Here is a 20059-nt window from a genome sequence, read left to right on the forward strand (position 1 = left end):
CAGCCACACCTATGCACTTTAATGCACTTTAACACATGTACACAGGATAGCCATTGTTTAACATGGTGCTACTTGCGTGACACGCGTTGTCCATTTTTTGTTGCATCAGTGCATGCTCTAGGGCAGTGGTTCTCAACCTTTCTAGGGCCGGGACCCCTTGGTAACATTTGCCAAGTTGTGGTGACCCCCAACGGTAAAATTTAGGGTTGACGCGGCTGCTGCAGCGACATCTGGCGGCGTGGCGGGAGAACTGACACTGCTGCGCTAGGAGAGGGCTGAGGAGGACTCTCACCGAGCAGAAATCACACAGCGACCCCACAGGTTGAGAACCACTGTTGTAACCGCTAAAATGGCAAACCATATAACACAAGCCGAGGGTGTCAGCTTTTATTATTAATAATAATGATGATAATCTAATAGCTATCTAATAGTGGGAGACTCCCGGCGACCCCTGGCAAATTGTCATTCGACCCCCAAAGGGGTCCCGACCCACAGGTTGAGAACCGCTGCTCTAGGGCCAATTGATGGCAATGGCAGTGCATGAAAGCCCACGGTTATGATATTCCATTTAAAAAGGCATAGAAAGGCTTGAATCTAGCAGAAAGGGCTGAAATAAGACCCTGCAGAAGGGCTGTCATGGGCTGTAGTGCCCTGGAGTACATTCCATGTGTGGATTTTATTAACATACTAAATAACAGCCCTGTATATGAATATTATTTCTAGGCATCAATAGATACATCAAAGTATGCAAACATTATTAATACTTAACATATATCTTGTTAGTTGTATTAATCATTGCAAATGTATGCATTACGTATGTGACTTTATGAGTGGTATCCAGTGCCTGAGTTAATGTTGGATATGGATGCGGGCCAGTGGTTTGGCTGGGAGACAATTGGACTGTCATGCTGTTGTGTTAGGAAGACACAGAACATCTCTGTTTGCTGCTGCCTGTGTGTGCCACTCTTGGCTGGATCCCATCCTTTCCTTTGCTCATCCCTCATCCTTTGCATGCTGCATAATGCCCTTGCTCGCTGTTTGTGCTTTGAGGTTGTCATTAACATAGAGCCGTCTCTGGTTTCTTTAACCAAGGATTGTGAGTGTCAGACCCCGAGTTTACTCTAATTAGGCTAATGATGTCTTTTATAGAACGCTCTTCCATTATAAACCTATAGAATAGAGCTGGGACATAATACTACTATGTGCTATGTGCTAATGGTCTTTTTCACAGTAAAAGGACGATATGTCTTCTTCCATTAAATTTGTCATTGTCTTGGCTTATTATACAGATGTAAATAATACGTGATAGTTTGTACCTGTAGCTGGTAACATATCCATCAAGACATTGGTGGATAGTTATTACAGCGTAGATACAATTAAGTTTAATATTTTACACATACTGTAGTGTAAGCATGGTTACACATTAGTTGATTTTTCATATGGATGGTTATATGGAAAGTTTTGTCAGAACATTCAATATCTCAATAATATATTCAGTATGTCATCAGAGACTTGACAAATGTAATTTGCAATTTTGTTTGATTTGAACATTCAATTTTGGAAAGAATGGAGTTTCTCCATTCTGAAAATCACATTCACTGTTAGAATTTTGCTCGTTTGAGAAAAATGTTCCAACCCTCTCCTTCGATTTTTTTCATCGCTACACAAAATCGATTGTCGATTTGACCCCATTAACTATTTGAAAATGGAATGAATGTTCCGAAAATACATTTCTATTGGTAAATGGCCAGCTTTAGTTATACCTCATTTCATATAGTTACACTTTTTATCTGTTTTTTTATAACAAACTGAACTTCTACCCAGGGAATGTTATAAGATAAATTATAAAATTATCGAGCCAGAAAATTATGAATGAGTTTAACATAGTGGCATTCTGAAATGTAAAGATACATTACAATCAAAAAAATGTATCGGTGCATTCTATTGAGGTTGAGTAAGCCAATCATTGCCCATTTTGCTAATTTAACAAGACACAAATGAGTCTAGTTTGAAAAAGAATCAGTTACCTGTACTGGGTCTTGAAGTATCCATTGTGCCCCAGACATTGCAAACCTCCTGCAGGCCCAGAGAGAACATCTGAACCAATGCTATACCACAATCCCTCGACATTTGTAACTAATATACTGTTGGAACCTATGCATTATACAATATAATACATGAATCATGAGTCCAGTAACAGTCCGTTACCAGCAGTGCTTCCCACTGGGATTTCTACCAGTTTTATTCCATGCTATTGGGAATTTATAGACACAGTACAGACACTAGGACAAATAATTGCTCTGTTAAAATGCAACTCAAGAAAAAAACTTGGTTCTCGTGTTTTCCTTTAACAAAATTGATTTTAAAAAGTGCAACTGAAACCAAAACTTTTCTTTTAGTTTTGGATAGAGTGGAGAGGGATTAGAACTTTTGTCAGGTTTGTATTGCTGTCTGTGTCCCTGTTAGGGAGATTCACCCTCTCTATTTGTCCTGGTGACTGTTATCGATGTAAGTTAAGGAAAATCCCAAATGTTGGGTTGTCATCAGAGCAGGAATAGATGTGAAATCTACCAATGGGGTCCCTGCTGACAACCAGGGGTTTCCCTCTCGTTGGAGGGATTTTCTCTCACTTCCATTTCTAGTTACCTGACAGGTAAAGGAAAATCCCCCCCAATGGGACACAGGTGACACAGGTGACAAAAAAGGATGACAGGGGTTATACCCCTCTCTTACTCTCCAATTCTACTTAAATTACTGTTAGTGAATAGATCCATTAAGAGCGGTACTTGCATTTCTGGTTCAGTCCTATTCAGTACATCACTGTTGGGCATTAAGTTATGTAATGTCTGCCATAGCACTGAGAAAAATGTAAACACTTCCCATTGAACATAGTTAATACTTCAAGAGCTTGTCTCACCCTAGGGGAAAAGATTTATTGTTCAAAAATAAAATACAGAGAAGTAGAATTAGACTTAAGATATCTGCAGTTACAGATTTGTTGTATGTGTAGCTTTGCTCTGTAAGATGTTAGCACCGCAGCCCAGCCCTCTTCTAACAGCCTCCATCCATATTGTTGCCCCTTACTTACCAGTTTTTGGTATCTATCATTTTTACCCGCAGGGCTTTCCTCTTCCCGTTTTTTCCTGCTGCCTCCTGAGCTCCAATCTGTCCCCCATTTTCTTTTTGACTTGTGTTTGTTGCTTTTTGCAGATTGTTTGAAAGAGTCAGGGTGCAGTTCCAGCACCTGCTCACTAAGCAGCAGTGAGAACCCTTATGCCACCATTACAGACCCCCCCGCGCAGCACTCCAAACACTCAGAGAACAGCTACGTGGAAATGACCTCACCTGTCCATACAGATGCCCCACACTCAGATATGCCACCCTCATCCAAAGCTAACAAAAATGTGTATGACGTGGGTAAGTGCCAGTCTCCATGCTAGCTGCAAACATGCATGACACTCTGTCATCTGGACTTGGCAGAATCTGCCAACTGTCTCTTTTGCTTTCTGCTTTTTTCCCTCTGGTGAATCACTTTTCTTCCTTTTCCCTTCCCATAATGTTCTATCACCTGTGGCAAAAGGAAGTAGCTGTATGCTGGCTGTAACCAGTTGTTTAGGGTTAATGACATTGCTAGGCTGACACCCCCCAACAGGTGATGAGGGCTCTCCCAAAATACGGGGTCTTCGCCAGAACTCTTGATGGTGGAAATGGGGTCTTGTTGCAGGCTGGTACCAGGTCGCCGTCCCCAGAATCACCCTGCCAAGGGATGGGCGATGATGCAGAGACAATAGATGGGGCAGTAGGCCAGAGTGTGGTCTGGATCAAACAGGGGTCTTGGCAGGCAATAACCAGAGAATGGTCAGGCGGCCCAGGTCAACAACCAATAAGCAGTAGACAAGACAGCAGGCAAGAGCGTAGTTGGGTCCAGGCAGGGGTCAAATCAGTTGCCAAGTAGAAGGTGGTCAGGCATTCAAGTTGGTAACAAGCAGTCAGTAGGAGATGAGAGCATAGTGCGGTCCAGGAAGGAGTCAAGGCAGGCAGCAAGTAGAGAGTGGTCAGGCGGCCTGGGTCAGCAATACAGGAACAGGCTTTAGTATTATAGCTCTTGGGACAAAACAGCATAGCTGGTTTAAAGACACAGCACCAGCCACTTCCAGAGCTAATACTTAAACACCCCTCTGGATCTGGTGTTTCAGGGAATTCTGTGACTACTATTGGAAATACCGGCCAGCATTTAGTGAGTGCCAGTAAAAGTACTGGCAGGGATCTTGTGAGTACTATTGAGGGGCACTTGCAGGTATTCTGGAAATACATGTACTCGCCCAAATGCTCCCGATACTTATCCCGATACCAGAACTTCCGGTATCAGGAAGCAGGGCAGCAAGTCATTACACGCTGTCAGGCTTCCTGATTGGCCGTGAAGCCGGCTCCATGCTGCCTCGTCACCTGGTGACGAGGCAGCATGGAGCCGACTTTACGGCTAATCAGGAAGCCGGTCAGCGAGCATTACACGCCGCCCGGCTTCCTTAATGGGACTTCCGGGAACGGTATAAGGTATTGGCAACTACCACAAAAAAAAATATCAGTACTCGTATTCAATACCATAAAAACGGTATTGGTGCATCCCTTCTTAAAAGCTTCAGTCCTCCCAAAATTGATATTTCAGGGTTTGGCAGATACTGGAGAGTTAAAGTTTGTTTGTCAATGTTCAGATTCTGCACTTCAGTTCCCAGTTCCGCACATTTTGTGCGGCTGGAGCTTCCACTGTTCCTAAGGGGCTTTTAATCTATTTCATATTATGGAAAATGCAACATGGGGGTTGGAACACCCCAAGCGCCAAGGCAGATAGGAACACTATAAAGAAAACAAATATTCTCACCATTGGAGTCCCCAAGCACACTATAAAGAAAACAAATATTCTCACCATTGGAGTCCCCAAGCAGCCAGTAGGTGACTCAACACTCAGTGGACCTTTACCCCCTTTGACTAAAAATCACATCAGCATACAGCTCTGCATCCTGATATAAAATCATCTTACATTCATTAGTTAAACAAACATATTTTCAATTTACTTACAATTTCTTGTTTTCTACTTCCTGGTCCTCTTTGGCAAAAGTGATGTAATCTGTGCCCAGGCGTTGCATCCTGGGAAGGTTACATCAGCAGAGCAGTGCTGGAAAATCCCATCTGTAATCTCGCAAGATCTCAGGGAAAGGCATTTTCCTCCCCTGAGATGATGTGCATGGTCACATGTCCTAGTCACGTGTGCCAGAGTTCCAGGAGGTAAAGGGAGATGGATTAATCTGCTCTTAGTAAAATGGCCACTGTGAAAAGACTGGGGAGAAAAGGAAAAACACAGTATGCAGAGAATAAAAAGATTGCAATTATCTAGAAGTATGTGTTTGTAGATTGTCATTACTACACATTTCTAAAGGTGCCTTTGTTGTTATTTTGAAGATAAGGGTAAAGTTCCTGCATCTGACAGTGGAATATCAATTTTGGGTGGACTCAACCTCTTCCTGTTCTATCATCTTCTAAAAGATCGTCCAAAAGCTCTCCTACTTGAATGTCTCGAACTGATTGCCTGTCCTGATACTTCCTTGCTCCTATAACTTTCCGCTGAAATAAACTGTTTCCATCCTGGTCCAGATGCCGCCATCAATGCACATTTTTCATAATCCATGGTTACATTTGTCACATGTCAGGATAATATTCTAAAGATGAGGACAGAAGGTGAAATATGGATGGTGGATCATTTTATCAAAACAGCAACTTCTATGTCTATGTTGGATGGTCACATGTTCATGTATAAGATTATTATGTATAATATATGTATTATAGTGTGTGCTTGTGTGTAAATATATATACAGCGTATATGTTTTTATATATTATTTTATTATATATGCTATGAGGGTAGTAGCTCGGTAGTAGCTTGGCAACGGGTGTGTGTGACTCCCAAAGCACACTATAAAGAAAACAAATATTCTCACCATTGGAGTCCCCAAGCAGCCAGTAGGTGACTCAACACTCAGTGGACCTTTACCCCCTTTGACTAAAAATCACATCAGCATACAGCTCTGCATCCTGATATAAAATCATCTTACATTCATTAGTTAAACAAACATATTTTCAATTTACTTACAATTTCTTGTTTTCTACTTCCTGGTCCTCTTTGGCAAAAGTGATGTAATCTGTGCCCAGGCGTTGCATCCTGGGAAGGTTACATCAGCAGAGCAGTGCTGGAAAATCCCATCTGTAATCTCGCAAGATCTCAGGGAAAGGCATTTTCCTCCCCTGAGATGATGTGCATGGTCACATGTCCTAGTCACGTGTGCCAGAGTTCCAGGAGGTAAAGGGAGATGGATTAATCTGCTCTTAGTAAAATGGCCACTGTGAAAAGACTGGGGAGAAAAGGAAAAACACAGTATGCAGAGAATAAAAAGATTGCAATTATCTAGAAGTATGTGTTTGTAGATTGTCATTACTACACATTTCTAAAGGTGCCTTTGTTGTTATTTTGAAGATAAGGGTAAAGTTCCTGCATCTGACAGTGGAATATCAATTTTGGGTGGACTCAACCTCTTCCTGTTCTATCATCTTCTAAAAGATCGTCCAAAAGCTCTCCTACTTGAATGTCTCGAACTGATTGCCTGTCCTGATACTTCCTTGCTCCTATAACTTTCCGCTGAAATAAACTGTTTCCATCCTGGTCCAGATGCCGCCATCAATGCACATTTTTCATAATCCATGGTTACATTTGTCACATGTCAGGATAATATTCTAAAGATGAGGACAGAAGGTGAAATATGGATGGTGGATCATTTTATCAAAACAGCAACTTCTATGTCTATGTTGGATGGTCACATGTTCATGTATAAGATTATTATGTATAATATATGTATTATAGTGTGTGCTTGTGTGTAAATATATATACAGCGTATATGTTTTTATATATTATTTTATTATATATGCTATGAGGGTAGTAGCTCGGTAGTAGCTTGGCAACGGGTGTGTGTGACTCCCTGGATGAGTATTCCACACAGAAAAACATCCACAGCCGGCAAAGACTTTTGGTGAAAATCACACATGCACTCTCTTACTAGCTCAAAACAACAGCACAACCAAAAAAACAGGAAATTAAATCCTTGCCACTTTGGCAACTTACTATAGACTAACTACTGACTAACAGCTAGGAGCTTGTAGAGGTCCTAACAAGCCAGCTTGCTTCATCTGGGCTTGTTACCTCCAAGCATCCAATCCTCTCACTACTTCCTCCTGGAGGAAACCCTCAGTATAATGCCTGAGCCTGAGACATACATCTCTGCCATCCTGGCTACACCCAGACGTTTTTACCTGCCTGCTGCCACAATGTATGTATGTTTTAAAACACAGGTACTGAGAAAACTGGAATAAAGAAATCAGAGCTGTTGCCCATAGCATCCTATCAGAGGGTATGTTCCATAATCATTACTACACATTTCTAAAGGTGCCTTTGTTGTTATTTTGAAGATAAGGGTAAAGTTCCTGCATCTGACAGTGGAATATCAATTTTGGGTGGACTCAACCTCTTCCTGTTCTATCATCTTCTAAAAGATCGTCCAAAAGCTCTCCTACTTGAATGTCTCGAACTGATTGCCTGTCCTGATACTTCCTTGCTCCTATAACTTTCCGCTGAAATAAACTGTTTCCATCCTGGTCCAGATGCCGCCATCAATGCACATTTTTCATAATCCATGGTTACATTTGTCACATGTCAGGATAATATTCTAAAGATGAGGACAGAAGGTGAAATATGGATGGTGGATCATTTTATCAAAACAGCAACTTCTATGTCTATGTTGGATGGTCACATGTTCATGTATAAGATTATTATGTATAATATATGTATTATAGTGTGTGCTTGTGTGTAAATATATATACAGCGTATATGTTTTTATATATTATTTTATTATATATGCTATGAGGGTAGTAGCTCGGTAGTAGCTTGGCAACGGGTGTGTGTGACTCCCTGGATGAGTATTCCACACAGAAAAACATCCACAGCCGGCAAAGACTTTTGGTGAAAATCACACATGCACTCTCTTACTAGCTCAAAACAACAGCACAACCAAAAAAACAGGAAATTAAATCCTTGCCACTTTGGCAACTTACTATAGACTAACTACTGACTAACAGCTAGGAGCTTGTAGAGGTCCTAACAAGCCAGCTTGCTTCATCTGGGCTTGTTACCTCCAAGCATCCAATCCTCTCACTACTTCCTCCTGGAGGAAACCCTCAGTATAATGCCTGAGCCTGAGACATACATCTCTGCCATCCTGGCTACACCCAGACGTTTTTACCTGCCTGCTGCCACAATGTATGTATGTTTTAAAACACAGGTACTGAGAAAACTGGAATAAAGAAATCAGAGCTGTTGCCCATAGCATCCTATCAGAGGGTATGTTCCATACTGCCAATACAGATGAAAGAATAAAAGATGAGATGTGATTGATGTGCATTGGCAACATCCTTCATTTTCAGTTCCCCCATTTTCAGTTTTCATAAGACAGCCCTACTGTCGTGCCATTATATTTTACCTTAAAGCAAAGAGCTGACGTGGTCCAGGACTTAGAAATGAACTGGCGTTGCATCACATTCCCATTAGCTTACTTCAGTGAAGGTTCTTAAAACCTTTTTGATTGGAAGCCCTCAGGGGCAGAGCAATTCAAGAGCCCTTGTCCTGAATTGTATTGTGATTGCAATGTCTTCCTTATATTGTAAAGCGATGCGCAAACTGTTGGCGCTATATAAATCCTGTATAATAATAATAATATTGGCAAACTAAGCGCTAGCTGTTCATCTGAGTGCGTCAGAGTACAGGACTGGAGCAGGATTATTCCACCAAATAAATTAGTAAACCTTTCTTGAGTGTAACATGGAGGAGGACATTGCTGACCTCTTTCTGAAAATGCTAGTTTGCCTACTATTATGCTTACTCACTGGCTCCAGGTCTCAGACCCAGAACTAAAATGAAAATCAGGAAAGTCAGAGTAAAGTTAGAAATCCTTATCTATTTGCTTGTTTTAGATTGGCGGCTCAAAGTATATAAAGCTAGAGAGTCAGCATGGCAGTCCGGCAACTAGCATTTGCAGAGTGATATCAGTGATGGCAGTCTCCATTTTGTTATGAACAAAGGTTCTTTTTCCAAAAAGTGCTGCCTCATATTTAGCTAGATTATAGCCTTGCAGCTTATCTTTGGATTCAATGAAAAAGTGTAATTTCCTTGACAAGGGTATATTAGAGGGATACCGTTCTTACCTGCCACCACCTTGCTTACCGTGGCCTGTCCTCCCACCACACTTACCCTCCCTTGTTCCCAAATAAGACACGCCAAACCTATATGGAGTTTAAAGGCCAGCATCCAAACCCCAACGAGCCGCCTCCATGGCGGCACCGATGCGGAAAGAATGGGACGAGTAGTCCAACGCATTGACCCCCAAGGCCGTGAGACATTTACGGAACACCGCAATAAATTGATACCTGGACAGCGCCGTGCCATTGCTATGAACCAACAGGGGGCCGTCCCCGTCCGGACGCACCCCCAGGAATTCGCCCACCGCCCGAACAGGACACAAAGACGAATCCGCCCCCCGAAACAGTTCTACGCGCAAACCCCTACCCAGCTGGTCGGTCTTGGACCTCCGAATCCAAATGTGCACAGACCCCTCCGCCAGAACTACCTCGCTGCGCTACTTGGGCTTGGACCCAGGAAGCGCCACGGGACACCGCAGCCTCCCGCACCCGCGCCAGCAGCTCCTCCAAACCACTCATTCTGGCTAGCAAGCAACAGGGAGAGAATTACCTTCTCCTGTTGCACTTCTCCTCAAACTGGCCTCTTCCTGTCTCCTCCCCAGGATCCCCACCCATGGAAATCCTACCCTCTCCCCTTATCTCCAATCAGGAGGAGACCACTCCTGCCTTGTTTTCCTACATACCTTAATTTTAATTTAACCCCTTATCTCCCTGTCTCCCCTACTCCCCCTGTCATGCTGTCCCTCCGCACAATTCCCTTTCTTCCTTGTGCTCCATGACTTTCTTTTTGATTCACACTGCTTTTACCCAATAGTCATGATGAATATACAAAGGTTTTAAATGCATGAAATTGGGGATTTTCTATGAAGTTTACTGTCAGGACAAATATTATACAGCCATACTCTCAATGAGTTTAGGATTATATGATAAAATGAATGTGGACACAGAGTGGGCAATAAAGGTACCCACAGACATGAGATAACTATAGTCTTTTGGGTAGCAAGAGACAGACATACGTCTTCTAGGAATAGCTGCTCAACCAGCCATAATTTTTAGAACAATCTCTGTTGCTTCCTTTGAGATAAAGCAGGACGCAGACATGAGATGATTATTGCTCACTTAAGTCATTTTGGCCAGATCAGTCTTCAGTTTAAATGTCTTCAGGGTAAAATGTGTTAGCAACATGGACCCTCTAACTGATCACTTTCCAGGGGAAAAGCTTGAAGACTTTGTCCTATTGTCCCCCCCTGAGCAGGGGTGTACCTAGAAATCACAGGGCCCCATAGCAAAATTTTGTATGGGGCCCTGTGATTTCTAGTTAAGCCCACCTGATAACCCAAACAGCCCACCTGAGGGTGACCCTGCAGAGCCCACCATAGACTCTATATGGTGAGCTCTGCAGGGTCTCAGCTGGGCGGTCAAGCCCTCTTACCTGTCTGGTCCCATCCTCTGTCCGCCTCCTTCTCCTCCACGATCGCTTGCAGGCCCCGCCTCCTCAGTCACTGGGCCCCACCTCCTCTATCGCCGAAGCCTGCCTCTCTTTTGCTAAGCCCTACCTCAATCGCTGGGCCCCGCCTCCTCTATTGCTGCCGACGACAGGCCCAGCCACCTCCTCCGAAGCTGCTGGTTGTCACCGACACAGAAGCGACTGTGAGGAGGAACGCGCAGCTGCACATGTGAATAGCGGCGCGTTCCTCCTCACAGCCGCCAGTAACAGCCAACAGCCTGAGATGCCATAGCGACCCAGGTGGCCCACACGGCATCAGGGGGATGTCCTGGCCGGGCCCCCCTGTGTCCCGGGCCCCATAGCGGCCGCCTGGGTCGCTATGGTGATTGTTACGCCACTGCCCCTAAGATAATTTGGCATCACTGGGGTCTGCTTGTCCTCCATTCTCCCCTCTCCAATGATTAGACATGAACTTACAGGCCACCAGGCTCCACAACAATTGGACGTAAGTCAGATCAGGCCAGTATAGCAAACAATCCTCCTGAATCTGTCACCGGTTCTGGGAGAATCTAGCATTCCTCCTGCCTTTCCTTTTCTTAGATGTTAACATATGACCATGACAATAGAAGCATGCGGTTTAAAAGAACAGCCCACCCAAAAGTACTATTTTCCTTATAAGCCTGCTGGGCTGAGTTGGCTCCTGGCTTCCTAATTTTCTTGAATACTCTAAAGTTGAGATCTGCGGGGCGTGGCCAGCATGTGATCCGGAGTAGACGTGCGCCCGGGCAGCTCCGCTCCATTGACTATCCTGCCACTATCCTAGCGCTTAGTTTTTGCTACTTACCTGGGCTCAGGTGTTGCTCTATCCCTCTGGAGTCGGGACAGACCCTCGGCGGGGTTTTGCATGAAGCGGAACAAGTAAAAATGCCCGTGTCTCCCTGTTCCCGGATTATTCTGCAGAAATACAGCAACGCCGCAGATCCTACACGGAGGTTCGTAAGAGGCTTCGGGAGAAAGGCTTGCAATATGGCCTTCTGTACCCCAGTCGTCTACAGGTTACCGATGGCGACACCACACGTTTTTTTGATACCCCAGCGGCGGCGGCAGCCTGGCTGGACGGCACCTGACCGGAGCCACCTACTGAGGGTGCTGCCGCATGGTAAGCCAGAATTCTTCATATCAGCATTCCCTCTGCCTACACCGATAGCTCAGCGCCTCTGTAATGGGAGCAAGATAAGCCCTGGAATTTAGCGAAGTTCTCACCGGATCACCTTACTGCCCTAGCAGACTGTTGTTTTTCTTTTGTTGATTTTTTGACTGTTTTGGGGATCCTAAGCCTTCTGACACGCATTGCTCTACGAGCTGTTGGGGATGTGTTGGCCTGGCAGGGTGGGTTCGGGGCGGGTTGGGGGGGATCGGGGTCGTTTTTTATTCTGGTTCGCGGTCCTTTTTCGTTTCAGGTGGTTGACTTGCACACTGGGACTTCGGCTCCTCTTGTATGACACTGCTGGGAGGTGTGGAGTGCACCTGTTTTGTTGTTACCAATGGGTGTACGAGATGTAGAAGAGATTAAGATCCTATCATGGAATATCCGAGGGCTTAATTCCAAATTCAAGCGTGCATTAATGTTCAAATATCTCAAACAATATAACCCTCACATAGTACTCCTGCAAGAAACTCACCTGGTAGGCAATAGGCTGCTGGCCCTGAGGAGACCCTGGGTGCAGAGATCATTCCATGCTTCCCATTCAGCATACTCAAGGGGGGTCTCTGTCCTGGTCAGCAAGTCCTTGCCCTGCACGGTTGAAGAAATCCATACTGATCCTAATGGCAAGTTTGTTATTTTTGTATGTACCATGTGGTCTGAACGATATATCATTGTCAATGTTTACCTTCCTCCGCCCTACAACTCTACGGTCTTGTATACACTGTTGGATAAGATATCCTCCCTGGGTCCGGCAAAGACACTGTTTATGGGGGACTTTAATACAACGTTGGCCCCAGCCCTGGATAGGCCTGGAACGGCTGGTTCTGGCCTCTCCGACTTGGGTGATTGGGCGCGCACTGCTGGTCTGACGGAGGTGTGGAGATGGAGGAACCCCATGATTAGGGCTTACTCTTGTTTCTCCACCTCTTACAGAACTGCTTCCCGCATAGACTTAGCATTTGCCGGGGGCGCCCTCCTGCCTGATATTGGAGAGGTCAGATACCTGCCAGGGGGTATCTCCGATCACTCGCCCATGTGGCTCACTCTCCGCTCTGGCCAGTGCAGAGACCGGGCCCTTTGGCGACTGGCCCCTCACTGGATCTCTCACCCTCTGGCTCTGGAGGCGATTCCACCATCCGTTGAACAGTACTGGAACCTGAACGCCTCCACTGCTGGGGCAGAAATGGTATGGGATGCATTCAAGGCCTATGTCAGGGGAGACTTTATGTCCTTACAGAAGGCGATTAAGACCCAGGACTCCCGAACAGCGGAACTCCAAACGGAGGAGGCAAGGTGTCTCTCGAGTTATGAGTCCTCGCCCACCCCGGATAATTTTGACGCCTTGATGTCGGCAAGGCACACGCTCCGCTTGCATCTGGCGGACCTGACACGGACTGATATGCGTAGCCATAAACAAAATTATTTTGAAAATGGGGATAAAAATGGGAGACTGCTGGCTATGCTGTCACGGACGTCCCGGCCTCAGACGGTGGTTGCGGAACTGCGGTCTGGCCCGGACACCTCTGTCACTTCCCCGGCGGCTATCCTCGAGGGGTTTCGAGGTTACTACACCACCCTCTATTCCTCCTCGCTACCGACGGACGAAATGGTGCAATTGAAGATATTGCACAGAGCCTACTTTACACCTCATCGCTTACACAAAATGAATGCGTCCATCTCCCCGTCCTGTTGGAGATGCATGTGTGATGAAGGTGGGTTTTTTCATGTATTCTGGGAATGCCCCCTCATCAGGCTCTACTGGGGCTCCATGGTAGACTATATCTCAAGAGTCACCTCATTGCCACTCACACCATCACCGAGATTGGGCCTGCTGGGCCTGGTGGAGGATGTAGCTCCGACCAGGTCGGAACGCATATTGGTGTTCCTCACCTTGTTCTATGCACGCAAGGCTATTGCTATGTACTGGAAAAAGCCGGCCCCGCCGGAGTTGTCCTTTTGGAAAAAATTAGTGAATGATAACCTGCCTCTATACCAGGATACGTATGCTAACAGGGGTTGCCCAGGGAAATTTCATAACATTTGGGATAGCTGGCTAGAATGCACAAACTCGGCTGCTGACCTAGACGCCCGCTCCTGAGTAGGAATTAATGCCCAGGATGGAAGGCTCCGGAACGATCTAGACAGTATCCGACCTATGGGTCTAGACGAGATAGGCGCCCTATAATGAGGATCACATATCCAACGACCTCCTATCTAAGCCAGGCCTCTGGCTCTTATATGGAGGAGCTGTGAGAAGACCTAGTAAGGCCCCTTGAGTAAGGAGTCCCCCACCTGAAATGTAGGACCAGAACTGTATTGTTTTGTTAGTTTTCCTTATTGCTTTTTATTGTTTATTTTATTTTCCAGGGCTATTGAAGTCGTAATGTTATGTTGAATGCACTGCTATGCATGGTGCCACCGATGTAAGGCACAAATAGCGTGCAATGTTGAGATGTATGTCTTAAAATCCAATAAAGTGTTTTGCTAAAAAAAAAAAGTTGAGATCTCCATGTCATAAATTCCCAACTCCGCATCACCTAAGACTTTGGGGTTATCCCGTTTACCTTTACATGTTCCAGATTCTCCAGTTGCATTCCTCTTAACATAAAACAAATAAATAAATCACCAGGGACAGCGGGACCCCTCATAATAGCCACAGCTGGTATGTAGACCAAGGAAGTCATGCAGAGGGATGTCACCAATAGAGTTTCAGAGAGAAAAAGGAACCGGTTAAGTGATGCAAATCCCCATCCTCTACCAGTTTTGGGTGGACTGATCCTTATATTGAACCATTGCTTGAATAAAAGTCATTTAGCAGTTAGCTTGTTCCCTCACATCCGGCTTCCATCTTTGGGTAGATTACCAAGTTCTTTTATCTTAATAGTAAACAACTGCACATCAAAGTGCTCATTGTGGGGAACACATTTGTTTAAAGTCAGGCTTAATTAACTTAAATAATCTCTGATACATTGGTCATATGCAGAGGAATCGGACCTATTCCATGCACATGCCATAGATCTGCCCATCTGTTGGCTGGACCAAGCTTTCGGTTCTGCTGGTGTTCTGTCTACTTAGACGGACAGGTCTCATATGTACATTCATATCAACATTTTCTTACTTTTTAAATCAAATCCAAATTGGTCGCATGTGCAATGCAAATCAAACAGGGCCAAATGTAGCAGCAGAAGATGAGAGTAACCTCTCTAGAAAATATATAGTGGACCCTCAAAAGTTCTATTAATTTTGCATCAAACGATGATCATCTTTAATTGGCTTCAGTGGGTGATGTGCTTTGTGTATGTATTCCTGTTCAGTAATCCAGCGTGAAACTTTGCCTGTGCAGAAAAATTCTATATTAAGACCAGTCACTGCTGCTCTCTCTCCTTGTGCAGGGTGCCTGGCCTTGTCTCCACCCAATCCTGTTGTTTTTTGCAGGCTGCATGTAGTGGATGGGGCCTGATTTGCTCCGCCCCTTTGTTGACATGCAGGAGCAAAGCTGTCATTATGCGGCCGGTGTTTGTCGGGATGGGTCGTGGCGTTGGGGATTTTTGCTTTCGGCAGCCGTTGTCCATCGTGATTGACGTGAATCTACATCACTGGATGATCGTGATTTTATTATTATAGGGGTGGCCCTGTTTCTAAGGCATCCCTTGTTCATGCCCCTGTCCTATTGCACTTTGTGAACTTACAGTTTTGGAAGGTTAAATGATGAGAGGTGACGGGTTCTGCTATTCATATAACAGTAGATGATTAAGTAGATGGTCTCAAACTTTTGTATTTGCTTGAAAGCGATCGTTCAAACAAAAAGATCAATTTGCATCCATTTGTATGGCTTTTCCATCTTCCATGAATATGATCATTTATTGGTCATGCTGCCCATTTAGTGTAATAACATTTCTAAAAGGTACTTTTCTTTCATCAATGCATTATATAAAATAGTCTGATCATTACTTGTATGGTCAGCATCATAGATAGCAGAAAAGCCTCAGAAAGCAGGTTAAAGGAAATGTACATCGTTGTCAGTTATTTTGGATATATGTGTACAAAAGATCGGCTTCATGTAAATTATGGTGTCAGTGTTAATGTTTTAAAAACCTTGTTCCTATTGTATAATTTGTAATTCTATATTTACATGGGGGCCAGCTATGGTGGATGACACTGGTCCAACCAGGAAGTGATGCAGCATGTGAGCAATTAAAGGAAATAAAGTGCTACCAGGAGGGCAGTAAGGAGCTCAGTAGAGAAAAATAACATGATAAACTGTTACTAGATTTGGGGTAGAATTATAAAAAGCTGGAGTGAGGCTTTAACCACTTGCTGTCCGGAGCAATTTCTTACTATTTGCTCACAAATGATAAAATCTGAATTTTTGGCTAGAAAACAGCTTAAGACCCCCAAACAATTACATATTTTCTGAAAGCAGAGGCCCTGTGGAATAGAAAAATGCTGGTTGCAATTTTTTGTTTCGCACAGCATTTGCGCAAATGTTTATCAAACCAGAATTTCTAAGATAAAATACACTAAAATGAAATATAGTGCACAGAAACAGAATATAATACCCAATTTTTTTGGTAAAATATAAAAGACAGGGTCACGTCGGGTAAATAGATACCAAGCATGCAAAAAAACTACAATACCCCAAATTTCCTATAGGTGAAGCTTTAAACGTTTTACTGATCATCAGTTTAGCATTACCAGTGATAGATGGCCCTAGAATTATTGCTCTCACTCCGAGGTTTGCGACGATATGTAACATGTGTGGCACCATTTTCGTTTTTGAAGGGGCACCCGATGCATTTTTGTGTTATATGTGTGTGCAAATGGGGGTCGGGGACTTTAAAGAATGTTTGGGGGGATTTAAAAAAATAATTTTTATATGTTACTTTAATTTATTTTATTTTTTTTACACTCATCTTTATTGCTATCACATAGGGGGCTAAGAATCCCTCTATGTAATAGCAAATATAATGTGGCAGGTCCTCTTTATGGAGACATCAGGGGTCTTTCAGACCCCTAATGAAACCTAGGGACCCCAAAGAAGCTGATGAAGCAGAGATCTGCTTCACCAGCTTCTTCTCCTGGCTCTAAGAGCCGGAGAATGTACACAGTAACACCGGAAATTATGTAATACACATCACTTCCAGGTCCAGTGATTGGAGGAGAGTTCAGCGGCTGGTAGCCTGCTGATGTCTCTCCGATCAGTCAAGGGAGACCCGTCATGCCGAGGACAGTGAAACCCGGGGGCTGTACAGCAGTCGGATTGCTTGTATTTAAACAGCCTGCTGTTTAAAATGATACCGATTGTGATGAACTACAATCTCAATACAAATTAGTAAACGAGATGTTGTAGTCCATCACAGGAGTGAGCTTGGAGCGGTGACTACTTTACAACACACACAGGAACCATGGGGAACAAAAGTAGCCGCCCTCCAGAAGGAAGGACAGTGTCAGCACCAATTCAGAGATGATTTGAGGATCTACAGCCGAGTGATGCACCAATAAGATGCATTTTTGTGAATAGTTAGGGTACTTGAATGTATTTTTAGGATATAACTCCGGAGTTTAGTGTCACTTTAAGAAGGGAAGTTCAAATGAAGAGCAGTCAGATTCAGAGCTCTCTCTGGGGTTCAGAGTACAACAAAAGAATGCAATCACAAAAATATGGTGGAGCAAGCTTGGAAAACATTTAGGGAATAGAGACCCAATTGCTTTGATGTGAGTGTAACCTGCTGCAGAAATTGCAGTTCCCTATGAAATCTAATTCATCCATCCATGATAGCATAGCTCTGTACCAGTCAGTCAGTAAGGTGGATGTGGAACAATGCCGATTGTAATGCTTCCTTTACCTCCTTCCTTTCCTACTCTTGCCTTCCTCTCACACTGTACAGCAGAGACTCAGGGATTTAGGTTCTTCCATCTTCACTATACTACATTTCCTATGATATTCAGCAGCCACTGACTATGGATATCCAGTTATTATCTTTGCTGTTTAAAGATCCATTTGTTCTGTGTGTTGTACAAGAGAAAGGAAAATCACATAATTTGTAGTTATGCAGTAATGAATGAGTAATGAAGCTCTTGTGCTGGCGTTTATTGTGTAACGCAGAGAAAGAAAACCTGTGTGACTAGCATAATGCCATGATAATTTGCCTCTACTTTTGTATGAGATTTGTAAATTCACCTGTGTGACAAAAGACAGCAACTACAGCGATCAAAAATTCCGATTCTCCTAATAGTGGAAAAGTGCTCATCTGTCACTATTAGATGAACTTTAAGAAACATTTTTTGTAAGCATGGATTTGTATAAATATGGGCTCTGACATTTAGTAAGTAACTGATGTGGGATGAGTATGGAGATCAGGAGTCCCCACACGTCACTGTTAGGGCCAGGTCTCTATTTAGGAAACATAGACCGGCATTGGACATCATGAGTACCAGGGACAGCACACTGCCAACCACAAATCATGTTCCTGGCTGTCATTTCACATTCCTGTGAATAACAAGATTGTCCCACTGCCCTCCAGAACCATCTTATTGGGTCCTCATTGTTGCTGCATCTGTACGGTTTGTGCATTTTTCTTGGTGGTAGTTGCAGCTCATCACTCTGGGCCAAACACCTAGAACCGAACTAGCAGAGGATAGTTTTTCTCCTGTTACTATTTCTAAGTGCACTGGTACAGGGGTAACCGTCTACACTATTTCAGTCTCTCTATCCTCTGCCTCTAGTTCTTGTACAGCTCTGAACTCAGAGCTTGTTAGTGTGGCATTAAGGCTTGCCACTCAACTGGGTTTGTATGGATATACAAAACAGTCACCGTAGGGGTGAAGGTGGGGAATACAAAATAGCCTAGAGATTAAGGAAGGGCATAAAAAAGTTAGCCTTGGTGGGAAGGAGGGGTGTTCAAAACAGTTGGCCATAGGGGGCAAGAAGTATACAAAAAGTATACATCTGGAGGTATACTTCTGTCCTTGGTAGTTGTCCTTGTAAGTCAGTACTAAGTAGGCAAAAACCCCTGAAATTGCACCTTCCAAAACAAGTCAGCAATGGCAGTTGTGTAGGTTGGAGAGGTTGCCTTTCGTAAAACCTGAAGTCTGATCCAAAGGATGAGTCTTCAGTGTTGTTTCTAGACACGTCTCCCTCACTTTCTCTGGGCAGTAAGCAGCATTTGTAAAGGCTGCTATGTATCTTAGACTGATCCCTGAGAAGATGGGTTCTAAAAAAGTATAGCACGTTCTGAGAATGGAATGGGAGGCTGGTTGTGTTTTAATAATGTCTGCCTTGTTTTTTCACAGAGCCAACGCTCAGCCTGCTCCAGGAGGCCCAACATCAGATCCCTAACTACATGCAAAATCCATATGACTTGCCAAGGAACAGCCACATCCCCAGCCACTACGACCTGCTCCCTGTCCGGCACAGCCCCTTGCATGGAACTTTCTGGGATAAGCAGATGGATAAGGAGTCTTTATAGAAGTGTGAGGAAAGTGACGGAGAAATCTCTCATTCTGCAATACGCCCATTCTGTGGGGGGCCAGCGCCACTGGGCACATGCATGACGTCATTAGGAGACTCTTTTTTTATACACATAGGATGTATCTATAGGACAAGTCACTGTGTGTATATATCTATGTATATGTGTGTGTATTAATCAGCCTCCGAAGAGGTGCACAGGTAAAGAGGGGGCTATTCCAGGGGATGTTCACCAAGATGAGTCAACTGTGGAAGTAGCAGTTTACACACAACGAAGGATAATATTTGTATATATATGTATATAGTTCAGCTTTCTCTAAATAACTGTATATATGTCATTTCCAATAAGAGCCGACGTTCAGAGGGCAATACTCACAGGTTTATTTAACAAGGCAGGGCAGAGAGCAATGGTAATATGCAAAGCGCAAGTAGCCATAACAGTGATGTCAGGGAAACATGATTGCTGATTGGTTGTGTTGGGTTACTATACTTTGCACCCCATCAGTGCTCTCTTGCAATGCTTTATGAGATAAAACTGTCAATATCTTAATGAATGGTAACTGCAATATTCCTATTATATACTCATTAACATGAGCTGTATTTCAGAGCCGTTGGCGTTTGCCATTGCTTGTGGACACGCATAGGG

The 20059-nt window shown here is 44.0% G+C and overlaps 1 protein-coding gene across 3 annotated transcripts in view; it reads left to right on the plus strand.

The window, feature by feature from the left end:
* MEGF11 (multiple EGF like domains 11) overlaps positions 1 to 19689 on the plus strand; it is a 434557-nt gene extending 414868 nt beyond the window's left edge. For 2 of the 3 annotated variants that reach the window (XM_018552848.1, XM_018552849.1), the window contains 2 exons: positions 3211 to 3417; positions 19239 to 19689. In XM_018552848.1, the coding sequence (XP_018408350.1) occupies positions 3211 to 3417; positions 19239 to 19414 (383 nt within the window). In that variant the 3' untranslated portion in view covers positions 19415 to 19689. The remainder of the gene's footprint in view (positions 1 to 3210; positions 3418 to 19238) is intronic. The other variant, XM_018552850.1, reaches the window with a different exon arrangement.
* The last annotated feature ends 370 nt before the right edge of the window (positions 19690 to 20059 follow it).

This window comes from Nanorana parkeri, unplaced genomic scaffold (genome assembly GCF_000935625.1).
Source record: "Nanorana parkeri isolate BGI_ZX_2015 unplaced genomic scaffold, ASM93562v1 scaffold98, whole genome shotgun sequence".
NCBI classification, from domain to species: Eukaryota; Metazoa; Chordata; class Amphibia; order Anura; family Dicroglossidae; genus Nanorana; species Nanorana parkeri.